Below are 15,541 nucleotides of genomic sequence, written 5' to 3'. Positions count from 1 at the left end.
GAGGTGAGCATCATTTAGAGGCGGGAACTTTATGGGGTGGGAACTTCGGGAATAAACTGCAGGAATAGGTGCTCCACCAATTCAACCTTGAACTCCACAATCGGGCCTCACAGTGGAGATTCTAGTTCCATCAGTGTAATTGACAATAGCAGGGCAAGGAAATGCCTAAGGGGAATTGGCAACTCTTGTCTGACATACATACCTCTCAACTGGCCTGTCAGGGATTAAACATCACACACACATTTCTTACTGGTTCATGACATGCTTATTTAAAATCAAGGTTAACACCCACAAAATACTTTAAAAGGACCTGGCTTCAGGTCCTGGAGAGTCAGTATGCTTAGAGGTTCTCTTGTGAGGGCTACAGTGACCTGAGCGGGCCTCCATTTAGCCAGTTTCTGGAAGGTTGCGAGGTGTGAGGAATGCATTCCAGACAAGCCAGGATTGAGCAGTCACAAAGGCACTATCAGAGGCAGGCGGGAATCTAACGCAACTACGAGTCCTTGCAGGTGAAGGTGGCTGGGTCACCAGAATGGAGAGGAACTGCAGAGACCTGAGGGCCCGAGGGGCTGGCGAATCTCAGGCGCCCTCCCTTCCCAGGGGCGTCCACTGCTAAGCTGGTGACGTGCTTCTCTTCCCTGACTGCATCTCCGGATTTGTTCTGGATTAGAGAAGATGGTTAGTCTTAAGGAAGCAGAAAGAAACTCGGCATTGGGACCAAGAGGGAACCAGAAGCGAAGGGCAGAAACTTCTGGATTGTCAGCTTTCCCAAGGCAGGATAACGAGGGTGGGGAAAGGATGAAGGAAGATCGCTCGATTAGCCAAGCAAGACAGGTAGGAATCTAGCAGGTGGCGGCAGCAAGGCAAAGCGAGTGTGTAGTTGGCTGGCAGTGCTGCTAGCTTCTCCACAGAAGTTATGTGGACCCTCCGGGTACCAGGTCACACCAGAAGCTGGGGTCTTTTGGGACAAGCTAACATGAGTCAAGCAGGTGAACCTGTCATTCAGCCTGCCTACACTCAGGCCGGTCTCAGGAAGAGAACTCAGGGATGAGCAAGCACTTTTGATTGCAGTAATGACAAGGGGCCACCTACACATGCTTCTAAAGAGCTATGCAGCATGCGGTCAGCTCCCCCAAGTGGGGGCAGCAGTGGGGACAGGGGTCATGTGACCAGTTACCCCAGGAGCTTTCTCCAGCGTGGTTTCACAGACTGAATCAGGGGACAAGAGTTTCATGAGTCCTTCCTGGTGTGATGTGGCAGACATGCCATCCCCAAAGTGTCTGGTAGCCAAAGGCATCATTGAAGAATGTGTGGCTTTCGGGTTGGCAAAATCTCCTTGAGGTGGAAGCTGGATGAAGCCCAGGTCTGCAAGCTTTTTCTCCTGTTGCTCTGCCTGGCCCAGAGAGGCCTCTGGAGACAACTCATTCAGAAGGTTCCTCGTTTCACACGGATTTGCTCTGTGCACTTCCATTCTATGGGTCTCGAATATCCTGATTTTATTGGCCACTGAGGTCTTGCTGATATCTTCCAGGGAGGCTTCTTGGCCCCCAGCTTGGAAAGAGGTCACGTTCTTTTGCTTTCCTGAGGGCATAGCCCCCTCACCTTCTTCAGAGATCCTTTTTGGCTTTCTGCTGGCAATGGGAGGTGCCCAGTGCTCACCTCCAACAGGATTCACAACCAACCGTACTTGGTCCTTGGAATCAATGATCTGACTCGGAGGGTAGGCATGCTTGAGAAATACAGGAGGCTCTTCTCCAAAGGGACCCCTAATCTCTGAAGGCTCCACTGACCTAGGATGGGCTGGGTTTTGAAAAGCTTCTTCTGGGGCTGCCAGAGCCTCACGCTGATCTGGAGAGGCTGGAATGGGGGCAATCACCTCCATTTGAAGGAATGCTGAGGCCTCGTTGTCCTCCACCTCTTGTCCTCCTGTTTGGGTGTGAAATGGTCTCCACTCTCTGTCTAGTTCATCTGGTTCACTTACATCATGAGGAGAGATGGTCCAAGGAAGGCCACAAGCCTTCGGGTTTGGGTGGACACCACCCCCCTTGTAAGGTAAGTGGTTCTTCAGTCTCCCTGGAGAACTTTTCTCAGTCTTTCCCATGGAATATCCATTCACAGGGGCCTCAGACTCTTTAGACACACTGACTCTTGAATGGGTCGATTCTCCTTCCAGGCTCTGCTGGACTTCTTCCCAGTTTTCAGCAAATGTCTGCTCTGGAGAAGGGCCATTATCAAGCTGCTTGACAAAGGCCGTAAGGTCACCTGGTCTTTCATGGTTCCTGGGAGGCCATGCTCCTTCTTCTGAAGAAGCTGTGTGGGCTTCAGCCTCATTCCTGCCTGGAGCTGTAGCAGAGCATGGTAGGTTTGAGGCATTCACCACAGAGCAGTCTGGGAGCTCCTCCAAGAGCCCCAGCCTACTCTCATCATCTCTAGTAGCATCCGGGTACTTTTCTTTCTCCTCCAGAGGAGGTGGGAGGATATGGTCTTCAGGGTCTTTCTCTCCGTAGTTTAAATAGAAGCTTCTTTCTGCAAATGAGGTATCGGTTTCATCACTCGAGTCAGCTCTGGCTTCTGCATGGGCTGGGTCCAGTAGAAATGACTGGAGTCCTCCCTGGTCAGAGACCGGGGACAGGAGGTCCACCTCTGCTGGTCTGGTCCCTGAGCCAATGGTTCTCCCCCAAGTCTGAAACTCCTCCAGCTCCTTCCTCAGTTCCATGTGACTTTCCTGCTGACCAGCTGGGATGTGGTGGCTCCTGACAGTCGCGTCCCCAGTGTCTATGAGCTGGGGGCCCTCTAAATTTTCTACCAGTGTGCAGTCTGCAGTCAGGGGAGCTTTTCCTGAGCCTTCCCTGGCCCAGAGACCTTCCTCCCACATGGATTCAAAATCTTCAGGACTTGCGATCATCCTCCGCTGCTGTTGGGTGTTCATTCTTCCCGTTTCCACCATTTCTTCAGTGGCCACTTCAACTTTAAACTTGTCCACAAGAACATCCACCTTGGAGAGTCTGCCATCAGCAAGGATATCTGCTCTGCTTTCCTGCTGCTGTGTGGTGATCACTTTTAGGAGGTTGAGTTCTTCTGGGATAGTGTACTTCCTTTCTATAAATACCCAATGCTCTGAACCCTGCATTTCAATTGGAGCAAGAAGAGTTAGCATGAAATTACCAAAGCATTCAAAGAATGGGTCACTTTTTCCCTTTGTAAAAATGGGCAGATCTACAACTGAACAGTGTCTCTGGGATGGCATATCCCCAGAGGGGAGGGAAGGAAGGCAAAACAATGCTAGTCATCTTCACTAAGGCTCCTTTTCCCATCAAGGCACTTTATGAATTACTTCATGACTCTTCACTTTCCTTGGCTTATCAGGTCTTATGCCTTCCCCACATTAACCAGGATGAAATAGAGATCCATGGTTAGGTCAGAACCAGCCTAATCATCACGTATTTCTCTACTATAGAATTGCCGGTGTTGGAAGGGGAAGTAGCTTATGCCACTTGGAACCTTTGAATGTTAGAGCTGAAAGAACTCTTATGGCACCATTCTACTCAATCTCACTGTGAGAATGGAGAAACTGAGGCCTAGAAAAGGTCAATCACTTGCTAAAGGTCACAGGTACAGTCAGAATGTTCAATTTTTGATGCCTGAGATCTTTGATGATTTACCTCATAACCACAATGATTTTAATGTCAAGCCAAGAAAAAGCATTAAGTTTCATAAGCCTGAAAGCTGATCTTTACACAAGAACTACTGGGAAGGAAGCAGATTAGCACTAAAGACAGAAGCTAGTAGCTCTGGAGGTTTTGTCAGTTGCTACAATGGCTTAAACTACTTGAAACTGTGATGTTCCATCTGAAAGAAACAATACCAAAGCCCATCCTTGGGGAATTCTGATAAAATCCACAGGAGTAGAAAAAGACTAGCCAGAATACATCATGGAAGCAGAAAGCAGTAAGTTAAATATACCAGTGTACAGCACTGTCGAACCATAACTGTCTGGTGGCCTAGTGGAAAGAAGTTGCACTGCAATACCAGAGGTATGTGGTTCAAATCCACCAGATGCTCTGCTGAAGAAGAAGAAGGGGCAATCTCTTCTGTACCAGTCAGATCTGATATGACGGTACACACACAAAAAATAATGTAAAAAAAGCAAAACAAAAACCATAACTGTCCTCCTCCCCACCTGAAGAGTCTTTTGACAGAGCTTAGGAGGGAATGTATGGACCTCTAGAATATTAAAAGAGCGGGATGTCCATTGAGTCTTTAATCTTCTAGCCACAAGCACTTTCTTCAACAAGAATAATATCCAATACACAGTACAAATACAGAGCTCTCTTACTGAAATGAGGGCCCTGGTCACTGGTACCCTGAGATATCTCTTTCTCCCTTGAAGTCACTATTCTGAGTTAAGCCCTCATGACGTATATGTGGAAACTGAGGTCTAGAGAAGTTGACTGAGTACCTTGCCTATGGTAACAGATTGAGCCAGAGGCAAGTCATGCCTAGCTTCAATCCATTTTAGCAAAACCTCTGTGATGACCATGGAACCAGACCTCAGTAAGAGAGTCATGTCAATGGGAAAAAGTATGGCTTTGGACTCCTTTTTCAGGAATGAACCTCTCAAATTATGACTCAGTAAATAGTCTGTTTATTCTACTCCATTTAAAATGTGGGGTAGCATAAAGGATCAATGTTACATTTCAGATTCTTCTTTCTCTTACTCCTCCAGTCAATTTTAGTAAGACCTCCATGACTGCCTTGGAATCAGAACTTGTCAGTGGTGTGAGTTTCTAAGATTTTTACTTCAAAGGACAACAATTACTTGAACAATCCCACAGAGTGCTTAGGAAGTCTACAAAAGCCACTTATTTTCTGTTCTACTTGGGAAGGTTCCTTTAGTCACTTCCTTTTCAGCTTATTCTAGCATCATCAGCATAGCAAGGATTATGCCTTCTGGAACATTCCTGTCCCAACTCTATCTAGAAAGTAGGCTAGATTAGCAAGAGTGAGTGGGAGCTGGAACAGACTAGAAAAGAGGAGTGTGCAGTAAGAAAAAGGAAAACATTTACTTACATATGGTAACCACGTGCCAGACAAAGCCAGCATATTGTATAAATTATTAAATCGAATCATGAGGGCCAGTCCTTGGAAAAAAGCATCATGCTGGAAAAGGTGGAAGGTTCAGAGAAAGAAAGGTAGACTCTCATCAAGATGGACTGACACAGTGATTGTAACAATGCTTGAGTACGTCAGAGATTGTGAGGATGCTGCAGGATAGGGCAAGGTTCCAGTGTGTAGTTTACCAAGTCACTGAGTAGTAGTCGACTCAACAGACATAACAACAACAACATTGTTCTTTCAGAAAGGAAAACTGAAGTTTGGGGGTGGGGGTGGTAACTTTCACAAGACGGAAGAGTGAGCAGCTGGGGAAAAGGATGGGGTTCTGCTTCTAGTAAATGAAAGGAGAAATGTAGGATCCTGAAGAGAAAATAAAGATCAAACAAAACAGAAAAACTATCTTCCACGGTGCCAGGGCACAGGAGGAGCTACATGTAGCCCAGGGAGTTGGTCTGAAAGTTATTCACTTGATTCACAGGATGGGCTAAGGTCAAGAGAGCACCAGATTTTGTGAGCGCTGCAGCATTCTTCCCATTTAGCCTTGTTCAGAGCAGCCCTTGCTCCAGAACTACAGCCAGAGAGAAGGTAGGAAGCAGATACAGAAGCAGAGGTGGAGCGAGATCTGTACCTACAACTAAGGCAGGAACAACACTTTCAGCGGGGGAGTTTTGGTCTAGGTTCTTTGGCCCCACCTGGAACTTGGGGTCACATTCTGAGAGAGGTTCCAGGATAAGGAGCTTTCTAGAAACCAGATGTGGAAGAAGCACGTGTGCTCAGCTTTGAGAAGAGGAAGATGAGGGGGGAAGGGTTCAAATCTCTCTCCTATGAGGGGAATGCAGAGCAGATTATGGGTGCTAGAAGGCAGGCCTAGGCCCATGGGCAGGTGATTCAGAACAGCAGATCTAAACTCAATATGAAAACTTGTTAATTGGTGATTGAAGATAGAATGAGCAGCCTTAAAGGACAGTGAAAACTTCCTCTATGGAAGAGGCTGGGTGGGTGGTTTGCAGGGATGCGGGTCAGGGCTGTGTGCTTGAGGCTCCTCTCCAGTGTGAGCACCTGTCCTTGGCTAGGAGCATGTGTGTTCCAGGAATCACTATTTCTCTAACCTTGGGAGTGCTGTTGACTACTCCTATCCAACTTCTCTCAACAGAGCTGATGGTTTTGTTTTCATTTTTGTATGAAGCAAAGATTCATGGCATAAAACCATGATTTATGTTTTACCACTTCTGTAGCTGACTCACATCTCTGTTATAGTTTCAGTCCATTTTTAACAGCTACAAAATTGTTTCTCTGGGAATTCAGAAAGGCATATGCCCTCGCCCACACTATGCCAACAGAGGCAGCTCAGGTAACACAGAGCGGGAAAGCTCAACCAGTTGATTGGCTCATACATTCCAGTTCTGATTCATAAAGTCCTAACGGAGGACAGAGCTCCTAATACCTAGGCCTGGGCTCTGTGACCTCCATCCATGCAGTGGGGGTACAGGAAGTACTAGGAACCCCTGACTTTCTGGTTTCCAAGGCACTGAAACAAACCCCTCCTCATTTAGAACATCTGCCTACCCAACATCTCAGCAACCTGAAGCATGATCATGGGGGTTAAAATATCTGTTTTGCCTGCCCAGAGAAGCTAACAGACCTCAGTCAGGAATGAAGAGAGAAGTGAAGGCAGGGAGTAGGTAGAATGTAATCCCCCAAGAATCCTCTGCTAAGGTTTCTGAGCAGAGCTTAGAAGTTAGAGCCAGGTCCATGTTGCCAGCCTCACCAGAGCCTAATAGATCATTTCTGCCTCCCTCTGTACAGTCACATTAACTCAGGCTGTCCCATTGCCCATAATGGTTTCAGTCCTATCCCTTTTGAGACAATGAATGCAGGAGAAATTGATCCTTTATGTATCCCAGGGAGGGGGCTCTTCATTTAGGTATAATATGAACTACCCAGGGCTCCCATCTGCATGGCAGATACTGATCCACCCCCTCACCCAAGATGAAGGGTTTTCTAAAGACCTAGAGGGTGGCTGTGGGTGGGCAGGAGTCCCAGGAGAGAAGGAGCACAGGAAGGTGAAGACAGTAACCTCAGGAGACGCGGCCAGGCTTTTCTGAGTGAACACCTCCAAGCCTGCGGCTGCTCCACGCTCAGGTATCAAGTCCTGCTGAAAGGTGTCTTGGGTCCTCTGGGACTGCAAGGGGAGGCCCAGGGTCAGAGAAGAGGGAAAGACGAAGGGAAGGAGAGAGAGAGAGACAGGAAGATAGGGAGAGAAAGAAAGCAGGAGAAACACAGAGTTTGTAAACAGCCCAGCTTGCTAAATCCCAAGGTTTTGTGGATTAGGTAAGGAAGGAGATAGACTATTGGGGGCAAAATGAAAAGAGACCACCCTTCTGAGGACAGAATGGATGGAGGCCCACAGTCAGCTGCCAGCCAGTGCTAAAGCTTTAAGTCTTTTTCTCACCGACTTGCCTATTCTCAGATAAGAGCTGTTAGTCATGATTTCAACTCAGATTCCAAGTCTTCCTTAAGTGACTGGTTTACATTGCGGTTCAACCCTGTAGTTCAGCTCACAGCCCTTTTGAAATGAAAATCCAGATTTAGTAAATGGGAATAGTTCTTTATAATCTAGTGTCCTTATTTTGGTTTATGATCCCCACAGTGTTTCCCATGGCCCAGACAGGGCTCAACCATAAGTAAGGAAGCCACTGGGAAAACTGGCTGCCGAGCCCCTGCAGAGGTCCCCACAAAGGTCCTATCTGGATCATGGATTCCAGTCACCCTCAGCCACGACCCCATGACTGTCCAGCACGTCCAGTCATAATGTACTTTTTACATGCAACCTTACTGACAATCCTATGGAATAGCAATCTTGGTCCCCCTTTAGATGGACTAGATAGTGAAGCTCAGAGAGGTGACATCACTTACCCAAGGACCTAGTCCAGTCTCCTATTTATCAAATCTTCAAGGGCCCCAAATCCAGTGAGCCCTGAATGCCAGCTCTAAATAGTCCATCACTCTGATGTGAGCTCCTAGAACATGCGTTTTTCCATCCGTTGACTATGCTTCTTAGATCAGGATCCAAAGAGGACAGACTCCTCCCTTTAAGGCCCAGCTTCTAGCAGTTCCAGTTATCACCAGCAGGAGGGGCACATCCCCAAACCAGGCAGTTTGATAGCAGAGAGGCTCTCCCAGGTTCACCTGTGCTCACCTTTCTCTTCTCTTTCCTCCTGGGGTGCAAAGTTTTTGGCAGCCTCGCATCCCACCTTATCAATAGAAAGGCCAAGGCTCATCCCATTTCAGGAATGATTAGAGGCTGCTCTGGCCAAACCTTTCTCCATGCTAACTGGGTGTTAACAAGGTCATGAATAACTCACCACACGAGCCCTTTGGCTTCATCTTGGTTGTATGAGAGGTGACCACAGAAGCCCTTCATGGATGCAGAGGTTTGCCCTTCTTATGCAGCTCTGGTCACAAAGTCTATTAATAGTCCCCAAAGCATCCTTGATTTGGTTAATTACCTGCTAGAAAGCTATTAGAGTAACTCTGAGTGCGTGCCTCACTGGGCAAAGTCTTCTGTTATCTAGTCTTCTGTTATTCTAGTCAAGCTGGAAAGTGCTGATTCAATCAAGTGATCTGCTTACTAGATTACAGATGCCTCACCAACCTTCAGTTTATTAGACAGCAACACACATATAATCAACTCTACAACTGGTCTTCCCATGATCTGGTCTTGCTCCTAGGCAAGGTGACTTAGTGACCTACTGGCAACTAAGATGTCCTGGGACAAAGGAAATCAGGTTCTAGTGCCCTTCTAGATGTTTTATCCCCTGGCTGGGCCTCTATGGCCCCATTTGTAGAATTAGAACCTTGAACCAACAACCCAAGGAGCCTTCCAACAGTAAAATGGATTCTGATTGGAGGATAACTTTCTTTCCCAGGACTCTTAAAATGAAATTTAAAAATGGAATTCATCCTGGACCAGTCGGATCTGATTTGATGGCACACACAAAAAAATAATAAAACTTCTTTTTAAAAAAGGAATTCATATTAAGCATCTATACCACTTGTCAGGAACTCTGCTGACCCCTCAAACATGCTGTGTCTCTCATTTGATCCTCACAATATCCCTAGGATATAGTTACTTTCCCTATCACTACTTGATACAAGTCCAGAGAGGTTAAGTAGAAAGCACAGAGTCACTGGGTAGAAGACAGAGGAACTGGATTTCAAACCTGAGCAGGTCAAGTCTAGACCACAACTTAGGCTTGAAAACAGTAGCCAGAAATTCTGGAGAGGGAGGAAAAAAACACCCCCCTAAGCAGAAACTGGGTAAGTATGGACAAGATTTAACAAGCACTAAAAATAACAGCTTGAAATTATAAACACAGGAATTGTTAAAGTCCTGCATCATTCATCTCTCTTTTTTGAACTGAAGTGGGGGTGGAAACCCATACTTTCCACTGTGAAAGGGAGGTCATGTGGGATCCTTTTCTGAAGCATCAGGATCAGTTCTGATATTTGTGGAGGATTTGTTCTTCTCGGTAGACTCTCAGGCTCCTTTCCAGGAGGGGAATAACATTTCCGTGGAGTCAATGCTGACTTCCCAGCTACCCCACAGGACAGAGCGGAGCTGCCCCACAGGGTTTGCGAGGAGGTGATCTCTATGGAAGCAGAATGCTGCATCCTTCTCCCACCTGGTGCCTAGTGAGTGCCAACTATTAACCCTTTCAGTTAGCATCCAAGCACTTAACCACTGTACCATCAGGACTCTTTTCTTTAAGGATACCCTCCCTCCAGGAGCACGAAAGAGTCTGGTTATGAAACAGAAGTACAGGGGTTCTCAAAATTAAGTGTGTGTGGTGATTGCACAGGGCATGTGTTTAAAATGCTGACTCCTGGGCTCTGACTCAGAATATTCTGAGTACTACATAGAGCCTTTGAATTGGCATTTCTATTAAATACTCCTTCTTCATGATATTGCTGCTGAAAGGGGAACATGCGGAGGTTCTGCAGGTCTTTTCAGTTTTGCAAGTTTCAAGGCGGTCCCTGAGACCAAGATTCTCAGTGCTATCCTGTCCTCACCATCCCACTACATAACAATGGGGGAAAGTACATATAGGTGTGCAAGATGAGTCTAAGTCAGCACATAACAACTTTTCCAGTACTTCTGTTCCCATACAGAGGCATTCAGGGTAAGACCTACCTCGTTGGCTTTCTCAGGGGTGCCCTTTGGGGATGGGGAGGCAGGCGAGGAGGGCAGCCTCCGCTCACGCTCCCAGTCTCGATCCCGGTGGATTAACTTGCTGTTGGGCTCCTTCAGCGTCCTCTTGAGCTCATTAATGCTAGCTTGATGCTTCAGTAAGACGTCCTCTGGCTTGTCCAAGAACTGGGGAAGGATGGAGAGGGCAGCCAGGGTTAGAGGGACAGTTTTGCTCAGGGGATGCAAGAAGAGTGATAATGATGACAATTGTCATTATTGATGACATTCCATTACCAATGTTGGGACAACTGTCTCAACATCAACAATGGGATCCCTACCCATGGTCTTGTCAGACTCTGGTAGCAACTCTATGAAGGGATTCATCCCTACAGGTACAAGTACAGTATTAAAGATTAAAAAGAGAACTTGTCATCGAGCAGTCATCCTCTTTTCTCCTCTGCCTGACTCCTTTACCTCTGAACACCCAATTCAACACACAGCCCACAAATAAGGATGAACTCCTTTTGGTGCTATAATCCCAGTCTCAGCAGGCCTGGAGTTCACTGCTGTCAGAATATCCCTCTGTTACAAGAAAAGCGCAGTGGAGGCATCATCTGCTGGAGTGAGGGCTCACCCATCCTGCTCGCCACACTGCTCTGGCCCACTTCCTGACCTCTTAAATCATCACTCTGACCTTCAGGCCCAGACTTGGGCCACTGTGCTTCATGAATTCCCAGTTTAGTTCTATCCTAACACAACATAGGCAATTACTCAGGTCCTCTGGGGAGCCTAGAGAGCAGATATTCCTAAACCCAGTTATCCGGGGACATCTATAAAAATGAGCCCTGCGCCTACATTGGGAAACAAAGACCAGGAAAGAATGGTCTTCTCTGCTGTGGGCTGCTGCCTGCTCCAGATAGTAAGGATTTCCCAGATACTTTCCTGACTTCTCAATACTGCAGAATTTGAGATACAGCTCAAGAAATGGCATATCTATTCTAGATTCTAGATGCTGACCTGGCAAATTAGGAGAATCAGAATCCAAGAAGAGGAGGATTAAGTCCTGAGGCTAGAATCAAGAACTGAGTCAGGTACGGCTGGAGGTGTACTTGTGTCTCCTACTAAATGCAAAGTCTGAGCTCAAGTTTGTTGTGCATGACAAGCTGGTCTGCTGTGTGAGGACCGGTCTTTGTGCAGGAGGCAGCACTGACATGCCAAAGCTGCTTTGCTTTCTGGAGAGTATATTCCTGGAAACAGAGCAAGTCAGTTGGTAGCCCAGGGACTCACACCTGCAAGGCTCAGGAATGATGCCAGCTCAATTCAGGACAAGAAATAAGACAATCACAGCTAGTCATGTTGAATCAGGTGGTTATAAAAGAACCACATGGAAGGTAAGCCTGCTCTTAGGCAAGGTAAGAATGTGCCCTGGGCTCATCTCTGTCATGTAAAGACTGACTGTGGGTAATTCCTAAGGAATCTTTCTGTGGTTCTGGCTTTCCTCTCCAGAAAAAAAAATTCTCTTAGCATTGCTTTCTGAGCTGAGCTGCCCTTGTTTCAATATCCACTCTGAGCCTGCTGTGTTGGCTGTGTACTCACACAAATCCTGAAGGTGTGAGGGAACTGTAGGGTCCTTAAAGATGACAGGATTTGGGGAAATCTAGTCTGAAGGCCTGACTCTAAAGATGGGAGCCTGGGACTTGAAGGACTCGTTCAAGGTCCTCAATGAGACTGTGGCAGAACTGGTACTGAAACCCTGGTAATGTGATCCCAGACCAGGCCTGTCTTCCATTACAGCATCTAGCCTTCCTCCTTGGCAACCCAAGAAAACTCTGTTTGCTTGCCTTTCAGTGCAAAGGAAGATGTAGAAACTACAAGAAAGGGCAAGGAGAAGTGGTTAACACCAAAGAATAAATCAAAGAAAGCAATAAAAGAGAGGAGAGAAAAGAGAACATTGCCCTGACAGAGCCAGAGCTAAGCAGCAGCAGCACGCCTCACCCAGAGGAGGCAGAGCTGAAGCTGGAGCCTGAAAAGATGCACACGTGCTCAGAAGAGTCCCCTCCCATCGCACACCTCTACCCCAGTCCCACATAAAGAGGCTTGGAGTGAGATGGAGGGGATGCAGATGATATGGAGTGCATAATCGAACTGTACTCACAGGGGTGGCAATGAGTTTAAGGAACAAATCTGAGTAAAGGTATGGAGGAAATTAAAAGGTTAAAGGAAAGCATGGAGTGTCATGCAGAGCTGGTGGGCACAGGTGGGATGGTCAGCATGTGAGAAGCAAGCCAGGTGGTCTGGACAGACAGAATATGAAGCGGGCTGGAGGACAGCGGGGTGAGGAGGAAGGGAAAAGACAGCTGGTTAGGTGGTGAAGAGAGCAAGAGAGATGAACTTGACAAGGCAGGTAGGAGGATGAAGCAGGGCGTGGAGATGAAGCTGACAACAGGGTGTGAGATGGTGCAGGGAAGATGAGTGTGGGTGACAAATGAACCAGGGACATGGATGGCTGGGTAAGTAGCAACAGGTCCCATGCAGTACCTCCTGCTTGTGTCTTGGCGTGGTTTCCTGCTCCGGCTAGCGGGATGTGGTAGGAAGGAAAGGAACCAGCAGGGTCAGTAGAGCAAACAGGTCAGAGACACTGCAAATCTGGCCCAGCAGGGGATCCCAGAACACTCACACCCAAGCAGGACAGACAGGAGAATCTGGTTAGGCCACCTGCAGGGCACTGAGGTAGTCAGAGGTTGGTTCAGGGTGTGAAGCAGGGAGCTGGGACCAGGAAGGCAAAGGAGGGGGCGGAGGGACAGGAGGCAAAATAGGCAGAGTTGGGACATGAGTATGTCCAGGTGTTTGTATTTCTTGTTGATAGTGTGTCATGAGCTTGTGTTTACATGGTAAAACTGCTGTTGTGTTGTTGTTAAGGGCTGTCAAGTTGAGTGCGACTCGTGGTGACTCTATGAACAACTGATCTGAATCCAGTCCTACTTTGTGCCATCTTTATCATCTCTGATATACTTGATCCCATTGCTCCAGCCTCTGTGTCAATCCATCTCATGAGGATCTTCTCCTTCACTGACTCTCCATCTTTCCAAGCATGACATCTTTTTATAAGGAATACCTTCTCCTAACATGTCCAAAGTATGTGAGATGAAGCTTTAGCATCCTTTCCTCCAAGGAGCTCTATGGCTGCACTTTCTCCAAGACACATTGTGTTTGTTCTTTTCACAGTTCATGGGACACTCAGGACTCTTCTCCAACATTACAACTCAAAAGGCATTAATCCTTCTATCATCCCTATTCACTGTCCATCTCTCAGATGCATAGTAAGTGACTGAAAAGATCATGGCTTCAATCAGGTGCACCTTAGTCTTTAAGCTGACATCACTGCTCTTCAGTACTATAGAGAGGTCCCTGAAAGCTGTCTTTCCCAGTGCAATACATCTTTTTTATTTTATTTTATTTTTTTTATTATTTTGTGTGTGTGTGTACCGTCAAATCAGATCTGACTGGTACAGGAGGAGATTGTCCCTCCTTCCCCAGCAGAGCATCTGGTGGATTCGAACTGGCAATACATCTTTTGATTTCTTGACTGCTGGTATTTTTTTTTCCTTGACTGCTGGTATTAATGGTGTTAACTGTGGATCCAAGCAAGATGAAATCATTGACAACTTCAGTGTTTTCTCCCTCTATCATGATGTTTCCTGCTGGCCCAACCTGATTAGCCACTTTGATAAAAAGAAGCTGTCTTTGGGCTATGTATGCACACATGTGTTGTTTGTATTTCTGTATGCACAAATCTAAGTGTGAGAGAGTGTATACATCTAAGAGGGAATGCATGTGCCTGAGGTTGCTCATGACTGCTTGTGTGTAAATGTGTGAATATGTGTGTTGGGACTAGGGGGTGTATATCTATGCAGGTGCAGAGTGAGGAAGGGGCAGCAGAAAGGGACATACTTGTTCCTCACACTTAAAAGGCCTGCATGAATGACATTTGACTAGACCATGCTCTGGAGAAAAATCCAGATCTAGATCATAGTCAATGGGATAAATCAGGAGTGAGCAAGAGACCCGAGTCTGTCAAGGGACAGAGATCGGCTTTGGGGAAAGCAGGGCTAAGAGAATGAAAAGATGCCTGGGTGGGCAGCATGCTAGCCTGCCCCCACCCTGGGAATGTCCAGGCATTGAGCATGGTCCAAGGGTAGAATCTAGGATCAGCCCCCTGATCTCCAGATTGAAGAGTAAAAGAAAGCAAGGCTCCTACCTTCAGCTCCTTGATCTTGGTGGGGGTCCTGACCTCTCCTTCATCAGTCTCTGATGGCCGCCCACCAGACTCTCCATCCTCCTCCCTCTTGTCACCATCGGGTCCTGCATTGTGGTTCTCGCTGACTGAGGCTGGGCGAGAGAATTCCGCTAAAATAGGAAGACATGGGAAGGAAGTCATGTGAGACCTCTCCCAGGAGCACCAACAAAGAACCAGTCCAGTCACCTACCAACCACGTGGGAACAGAAACAATGTTTTAACACCCCAGGCTATTGAAAGATAAGGAGTCCACGGCCAGAGATGTAAAGTAGCCTTCCCAGATCACAAAGCCAGTGAGTGGCAGAGTGATTTCCTGGTCCAAGGTGCCCTTAGATTTCAGAAGCACTAGAGTTTGGATGCAAATCTCAAAATCTCAAATCCATCTCTTCTCAGTTATATGAACTTGTGTGGGTAGCACAACTTCTCATTCATATGTATAACCTATTTCAGAAAGCTGCATTAAGGAAACAATAAGCCAATGTGTACAAATATTCAGAGGAGATTGGCACTGAGTGGGCCTTCCATTAGAGTTGGTCTACAACTGTTACACCAGTTGGTCATTATTTAGCAAAACACTAGATTTTTGTGTATTGTGAGATTGAAAACTAAAGTCCTGTAGTCTGTGAATTATTTCCCTTGTTTATGAGTGAGAATGCAAGAGGATCTCTGCAATAATCTTTTTCTCACTCACTGACATTCCAAAGTACTTTTTTTCAAAAATGAGAGGGAAAGGAGTGGAGTTAGAAACTTCACAGCAGGAATTAGAACACAGGAAAGAACTCAGGCTATGCTCATAGAAGGGAGCTCTTGTGGCCAAGTGATAAGGAGCTACACTGCCTACCTGAAGACGTGTATAACCCACCAGCTACCCCAAGGGAAAAGGATGAGCAATCCCCTCTCATATGATTTACTGCCTCTGAAATTGGCTGAAGTTCAGC

The 15,541-nt window shown here is 46.8% G+C and overlaps 1 protein-coding gene across 1 annotated transcript in view; it reads right to left on the bottom strand.

Annotated features, from left to right (window-relative positions):
- EPB41L1 (erythrocyte membrane protein band 4.1-like 1) overlaps nt 1-15,541 on the bottom strand; it is a 175,144-nt gene that overhangs the window by 24,647 nt on the left and 134,956 nt on the right. Inside the window, exons 12-13 of the mRNA XM_006881494.1 lie at nt 14,565-14,713; nt 10,310-10,492 (exon numbers count right to left, since the gene is read on the bottom strand). Of these exons, the coding sequence (XP_006881556.1) occupies nt 10,310-10,492; nt 14,565-14,713 (332 nt within the window). The remainder of the gene's footprint in view (nt 1-10,309; nt 10,493-14,564; nt 14,714-15,541) is intronic.

Source organism: Elephantulus edwardii, unplaced genomic scaffold (assembly GCF_000299155.1).
Source record: "Elephantulus edwardii isolate Elephantulus edwardi_28Jun2011 unplaced genomic scaffold, EleEdw1.0 scaffold00015, whole genome shotgun sequence".
Lineage (NCBI taxonomy): Eukaryota > Metazoa > Chordata > Mammalia > Macroscelidea > Macroscelididae > Elephantulus > Elephantulus edwardii.
This window is presented reverse-complemented; position numbering and strand designations above follow the sequence as displayed.